The 7,696-nt window shown below is 38.5% G+C and overlaps 1 protein-coding gene across 1 annotated transcript in view; it reads left to right on the top strand.

The window, feature by feature from the left end:
- Positions 1 to 7,696, top strand: part of COL24A1 (collagen type XXIV alpha 1) — a 311,443-nt gene that overhangs the window by 165,253 nt on the left and 138,494 nt on the right. The window contains exons 25-26 of the mRNA XM_015572114.1: positions 5,877 to 5,930; positions 6,849 to 6,902. Of these exons, the coding sequence (XP_015427600.1) occupies positions 5,877 to 5,930; positions 6,849 to 6,902 (108 nt within the window). The remainder of the gene's footprint in view (positions 1 to 5,876; positions 5,931 to 6,848; positions 6,903 to 7,696) is intronic.

The raw sequence follows: 7,696 nt of genomic DNA, 5'->3' as shown, positions 1-7,696 counted from the left end.
AACTCTGTATCAACTCCAGCTCTGAGATCCCAGCTGGCTGAAAGCAGGTTTCTGGAGTTTTGTTTAGCTTCTATATTTGCTACAGTGTTTCAAACTGCAGGCTCAGAGGTCCGGCAAGGCAGGCAGGGAACGTTAGAGTTCTCCGTCACTGAAGCAAGCAAGCCTCATGTTCAGTTTAAGCTGCCTGGCTGCCGGCCGCCATCTTGGCTGGCAGTTAATTTGCATATTGCCCTGATTAGCCAATGGGAAGTGTAGCGGTCGTACTCCAATTACCATGTTTCTCTTTTATTAGATAGGATTCAAGTAGTCATTGTATATGGGCGACCCTGAGAAGAGTATGCCTTTGATCAAGAAGGCCCTCCAAAACTGAGGCAACTTTGAAGCTGATGACAGCTTGGGCAAGACATTCTCTTTCAAGGAGTCTCCGGGTGGCCCATCTTAGTGTTCACCACACTTTACTCCTTGTGTCATTTGGAACCATTTCTCCATAACCTTTCAGGATGCTGCTCCTTTAAGGTTCTGGTGGATTTTCTTCCAGAGGAAAACAGGAGTTAGTGGTATGAATTACAGCACCTCATTCTGCAGTTGATTTTAGGAGCACAAATGATAACAATCTTCTCTTCCTTTCCAATGATCAGAGTAAATTAACTGTGCCAAGATGGAACTTTTTTTTTCCTTTTTGCTGTGGTGCCTGGATACAGGGAACTTAAAGTGCTCCAGAGGCAGCCATAGAACTCTTACTGTGTCCTCTTTGGAGAACGGGACCTACATCCTGAAGAGTTCCATTTTGTGGGAATGGAAAGTGCAGGGTCTCCCACAGAGACATTAGGAGTTATAGTAGGTAGGGCTAACTCTGTTTCTACCCCTTGCTTCCAAAACCAATGAATATTTCCTATTGAAGATAGAGCACCGTATAAATACCTTTAATTCAATGTACTTTTTCATCCTATGGAATGGTGCTCTGTCCTCATTAAGTATAACCTCCTCATTGGCAGTTTATCTCCACCTCTCCAGTGCTCTGTTGGGTTGACAGCTTCTTGTTGTCCTGTGATCTATTAGATCCCATGGACATAAGCCCTCTTCCACACCTTAATTGCTATAAAATGGGTTTTGTGATCTGACACATGTTTTGGAGATCCTGTACGGTAGATTAGACACTTTGTAAGCTCTCACATACTGCTGCTAATTGAGGCCTGAATGTGAGAAATATCCCATTCCCACAGTATATGTCATGTCTATTGGAATAAATCTTTGACCCTTCCAGAGTGAACTTGCCCACAGTAGCTGGTTGGTCTACTGAAGAATGGCAACATATCACAGGCTCCATGTTGTTCTCTGTAGTTGGCAGTTTGGATGTTCAGTGGCAGCAGTAATTAATTTGGCCTTGATACACAGGAACTTGTTGTCCGGGCCCATGAATTTCCATCTCTCCAAACATGTCCCTTCTATTCATATGGCAATCCTCTAGCACTGAAGTGACTGATGACCAAGACTTGCTGATGTCAACTTCCCAAGTCATTCCATTTCTTTCCAAGTTCTCATCCATTATTGATCATTTCTGGTAGGTGTTAATAGTGGCTAGAAAAACCTTTGCACTTTTTGTCTAATATACCCATCCACATGTCTTTCTCAAATCTTGTCCCCAGTCTTACAATATTCTTCCTTTCATGGGCCTGACCAACCAGTGGAGTCACTTACAAATACCCATTAATCTGTACATACTCTAATTTCAAGCCACTGCTCCTTGCCACAAAGTGGGTGATCTGAAGCCCTGCCAGAAACTCTGCCCATTAGAAAGATGTCCCCTTGCCACTGTCTTTCTAGGCAACCCCGAGTGAAGTTACAGTCAGCTTCCATCTATTTTCAGTTTGTACCTATATGCAAAGTGTCTTCATCAGCTCAGGTTGCTGTAATGTAATGCCACAGACTGGGTGGCTTCAATAACAAACATTTATTTCTCACATTTCTGGAGTCAGGAACTCCACAATCCAGGTATAGTGACAAACTTATATCCAAACACACAGAAGCTACTGAAATTGTTGTTAGTGGTCACCACCAACCTTCTATTTGCCAAATTCTATGACTGTGTCTCAATGCTGATCCTTCTCAACCCTGCCCATGGAACACTGATTTCTCTCTCCTTGAAACATTTTTCTCCCTTAACTTTCTTTGCACATTCCTCATTCTCCTTCTGACTCTTCTGTTTTCTTTTCTCTTCATTAAGATTCTCTCTTGTTCTTCGTCTGTTACTGCTGTATGTACTGTTTCATTACGATTTTTCTATGGACTTATGAAGTAATAGTTCAAGATAGACTCTTAAGAATCACAACTGTCTCATGGCTAATTATTCATCTTTTATTTAACACTGGCCTCTCCCTTGAAGTGTTGTTTTCATTGTAATACCATTGTCTTAAGAGTCATTACACTTAACCTGGACTGCTTCTGACTACATACCCATTTTCTGTTCTTCTCATCTCTACACAGTGAATACAGCCTTGTCATTCCTCCTTTATTCAAACCAGCAATCGTTTTTCTACAAAGACAGATTCTTCCGTAAATAACACAAATTTCTCATTTGATATTCAAAACCCTTAATAGCACATCACCAATATGTTTATATCAGTCTCTTTCTTGTACTTATTCTGTATCTCAAACAATCTGGATTTGTTTTATGTTTGCTAAGTGTTTTACCATTTGCTACCTCCCACCTCCTGTTCAAATCATTCCATTTTGAATATACTTCCAACATTTCATCTCGTCAACAGTAAGCCATGCCTCAAATACTGCCTTCTCTGTAAAGCCCTTCCTTATGTTCTCAACAGGATATAATATCCCCTGCCTTTGCATTATATAGCATTTTACTTTTTCTTCTCTTAACTTACATAAAATATGCAATTTACCTTACCTAACTTATTAGATTATGAACTCCTTTGTATATTTACCCATCATCCAGGGTCTATTAGATGGGCAAATAAATATGTGTTTAATGTAATTTTCTTCATATTATTTTGCAATTATTGAACAGGTTGATTTGTGACCTAAACCAGAAATAGTTCCATGCTTTTTATGCCAGCTATGTGAGGTCTGCTTGATGCTTTCTTATATTTCACTAGAGTCCCAGTGCATGAAATTCGTGCACTGGGGGGTGTACCTCAGCCCAGCCTGCACCTTCTCCAATCTGAGATCTCTTGGGGGATGTCCAACTGCCAGTTTAGGCCCCTCTCACAATCTGGGACTGCTGGCTCCGTTGCTAGCCTGCCTGCCTGCATGATTGCCCCTAACTGCTTCTGCCTTCCAGCCTGATCACCCCCTAACCACTCTCCTGCCAGCCTGATCAATGCCTAACTGCTCCCCTGCCAGCCCAGTCACCCCCAACTGTTCTCCCCTGCTGGCCTCATGGCCCCCAATTGCCTTCCTCTGCTGGTCCGGTCGCCCCCAACTTCCCTCCCCTGCTGGGCTGGTCCCCCACAACTGCCCTCCCCTGCTGGCCATCTTGTGGCTGTCGGTGCCACCATCTTTGAAGGTGTGGCAGTAAATTAGCATATTCCCTCCTTATTGGCTGTGGGCGCCTCCATCTTTATGATGGGGTGAAGGTCAATTAGCATATTCCCACTTTATTTGATAGGATATTTCTTTGTTGAAGTGCTCACTGTGTTTATCCATTCTTCTCCCAAGTTTGTAACCCTTACTTTAAACTCTTTATCAGATAAATTACTTATTTCCATTTCATCAAGTTTCCTCCTAGAGTTTTATCTTCTTCTTTCCTTTTTTTAAATTAAATCTTTATTGTTGAAAATATTACATATGTCTCCTTTTTCCCCCATTTGAACATATTCCTGTTTCTTCATTTTACTTGACTCTCTGTGTTTGTTTTTATGTATTAGGCTAAAGAGCTACCACTCCAGTCTTGAAGGAGTAGCTGTGTGTCGGAGATACACTTACTGTTCAGCTTGCCTTAGCTCTCAGTTGTCTGCAGAACCCTCCTGCTTATCGATCTCAGCACCCTGATTTACTCTTGATCAGTCCCAGCTGCTGAAAGTGTGCCAAGACCTCTTAGTGTTCCAAAGGGAGGGGCCTCAATCAGCACATAGTTTCAAGTTGATTGGAAGCCACTCTCAGGCAGCAGCCTTCACGGTTTGCAAAAATATGTGGTCCTATGAAACCACAGTGACAAATCCTGCTGGCCTCCAGACCAGGGGATCTGGAGGTATCCCGAGGCAACAGTTGCAAAAATTGGGCTTCCACATGAGTGTAGAAGCTCCTTTCTGGGTGGTATCAGTGAACTGTAGCAAGGCCAAGTGAGAATGCAAAGTTGGTGTCCCCTGGGCTATGTTTCCTGCAACAGCTCTATAGCCTCTGGATGGGTGGCAAACGTGAAACCTGTCCCTGATGGCAAAGCTCCAGGACAAGTAAACAGGCCCTGTCACAGGAAGACTGGGTTTCAGCCTGCTGTCTGTGCAGTGTTCTGGGGTAGTAGCCTGTGAAGAATTGCCTCTTTGGTTGTCTGAGTCCCATGGGTGAAGGGGGTCAAGAGGTACAAACACCCCATCATAAAATAAATGCCACGGGGGTGTTATGTATGACAGGGTGACTATATTCAATAATATTGCATTGCATAATTGAAAGTAGCTGAGTAAATGTTCTCATCACAAGAAAAATATTTTGTAACTTTGTGTGGTGATGGATAGTAACTAGACTTATTGCTGTGATAATTTTACAATGTATACAAATATTGAATCATTACACTGTACACCTGAAACTAATATAATTAATATTCTATGTCAGTTATACATCAATTTAAAAAGAAAAGCTGTGAATACATCACTTTTTATAAAATTTGCTGGATTATAAATTCCACAAAGACAGGGACTATGTTTGAATTTAAAACTCAGTGCCTTTCAACACAGGGCCTGTCACACATTAGACATTCATTTTTGTTCAGTAGTGAGACTGCTAAGCTATACTCAAAGGATAGGCATTCATATGATATATTTAATGTTAATTAGAAATCACTCCTAATTTCAAACACATTACCTATACTGAATCTTTTAAATATTTTGAAATATAGCTAATAACATATATAGGGTGTCCCCAAAATGTGTTTGCACTTTGAATGATTATAAAGTCAGTGTTTGTTAACATACAGTTCATTTTTAATTTTTAAAAGAATCTACAGAAATGAATAATTTATTTTGCTCAATGCCTGTCTTCAAACCAATGACCATTCTGCTCCAGGCACTGCTGATAATGTGCAGCAATGAAATCACAAACATCAAGAATCATTTCATTTGGTATTTGCGCATCCTCAATCCATTGACTGTTGCTGGTTTTGTACCATAAACTTTATCTTATGTATCCCTAAGAAAAAGAAAGTCTAGTGGCACTTTAGGCTAAATTTTCTTTATTCAAAATTTAGTCTGGCTTCACCCATTATTTCAAATCAGTTAAACCAGAAAAGAAGTGAAAATTAAGTGAGTTATCAGCTGTTAAAGTGTATTTACATTTTGGGGGGACACCTATATATATTTTTTTAATCTTTATTGTTGAAAGTATTTCATAGATTTCCCTTTTCTCCCATTAACCTCTTCCAGCCCTCTCCAGTACCTTCCTGAGGCACTCACCGCCCTATTGTCTGTGTCCACAGGTTATGCATCAATGCATACAAGTTCATTGATTGATCTCTTCCCACCCTATATGTTCTAAGTTTTAAATTTTTGCTTAACATGCAAATTTTTTAAATTTAAAAAAATATTAGAAATCAGAATAATGTATGCATGTAAGTTATGATTCGAATGGACAATTTTTCTGTCTAGGTGTAGCTCAGTCGTGACTAATTAACCTGCCTCAATGTTTCTCTTCTCTCTTTGTACTAAAAGGGAGAGCGTGGAAGTCCAGGCCCAGTAGGTCCCCAGGGAGAGAAGGGTGCTATGGTAAGAGCTCAATGATTTGAAAGATATGTTTCCAAAGAACATTAAGTTGAGGCATTCCAGAGGTAGAATTATCTTGGATGCAATATAAGTAAATGAAAAATACTATTTTATAGAAAATTACCATTAGAATTTTCTTCTTCTTTAAACAGTTTACCTTTTAGAATGCTGTATGAAAGGTAAAAATCTTTCAAATCAGATGGCTTGGTCAGATATTTTTAAGTGTGACAGAAACTAGAACAAATGATTATTATCAATAGAAGAATCTTGTTTTCAGAAAACATAATGGCACATAATGCTGTCTACAGTTTTATTTTACCGAAGTTACTCTTTAGTGTTTTGACTTTTATATTATCAGAAAAGCAGTATAGGGGTTTTTGTTGTTTTTCAAAACTATCTCCAGTTGTTGTCAGCTAGGAAATTTAACATACCCATAAATTAATCAATTTTAGGAATTATTGCCTCCTAAAACACTCGCTGAATCAGTATCAATACCATAGAGGGTATGGTCCTCCTAAAATTGGGTAGCCAGAATATTTGTACATATTGGCACTCATTAATTATTAAATTCCATGACCTCTGAAAATCATGTGATTTCATAATCTATATAACATAAACTTCAGAAGATAAATGAATATTCTCTTCTCTATAGGTGATAATATGTGATTCTGGCTAGTCAATTTCTTTTCCATGCAAAGAATTTCTAATAAAAGGATACACAGCTTTTATGTAATTATTATTTTTATTTCTATTGTTTATCTGTGGAACATTTCCTATAGCCTCTTACATCTAGGATAAGAGAGAAAGATCTTATCAGATCATCACTTTTTATTACTACTTATAATTTACTGATTTTTCTTTAATGAAAATAATTAGGTATAATGGAGAATTTATGTCTCTTATATTTTATTCAAATTATAGGGATATCCAGGTCCTCCTGGGGTCCCAGGACCCGTGGGTCCACCTGGCTTACCTGTAAGTACAGAAAAGACTTTATATCCCTTCTAGAATGTCTGTTTAAATTTAAACCCATCATTTTGGTTATTCTACGTTTTTATGCAAAATAAGTAATGTGTAAAACGGAGGGAGGCTGCTTCTCTCCCCAGTCAATGCAAAGCACTCTAGAATATGTCATGGTGTCTTGAACTTCCTCACCTCTACTTGTTCCATAAGTTTCTGCCCGCTTCTAATAGTACAACCAGTTTCAATTCTGCTGCCTAGAACTAAAAAGAAATTTAAACTTTCTTTTGAATAACCACATATAGGAAAACAGGGTCAGTAGTCAAGATTAGAAATCAGACCAATTGGATATATAAATCACAAGTAAGCATAAGTTCCAACATTTTTTAAAGAAATTTGCAAGTATTTTCAACCAAACACAATTTATAGAGAATCTACCTTTATTAAACAAAACAGGAGTTTTTCAAAATACTCTGTTTTTGCTTAGAGAAAGAAAATGAAATCTTGTCTCTTAAGGGATAACGTTTGCTTATCAAAATTTAACTGTGTTTGTGAACTTAAATATGAAAGAGGTAAGCCTTTATGTTCCCCTAAGCAATACTATTCTTATGAGAAATAATTTATGAGGTTGTATGAAGATGCTTTTTTGAAGAGAAGCCCCATTTTACAGTATAGTGAAAGATGTGGTGTTGACTTCTAAAATTAGGAATACTGATCTAGGGACACAGTTGCCAATCTTTTTACTAGCATCAGATAATTAATAAATTTGATATTTTGTAGAAGTTCTCTGGTTTTATTTACCTAATGTT

The sequence above is a fragment of the Myotis davidii genome, unplaced genomic scaffold (genome assembly GCF_000327345.1).
Source record: "Myotis davidii unplaced genomic scaffold, ASM32734v1 scaffold162, whole genome shotgun sequence".
Classification (NCBI taxonomy): domain Eukaryota; kingdom Metazoa; phylum Chordata; class Mammalia; order Chiroptera; family Vespertilionidae; genus Myotis; species Myotis davidii.
The sequence above is the reverse complement of the archived record's forward strand: the minus strand, read 5'-3'. Positions and strand labels throughout refer to the sequence as shown.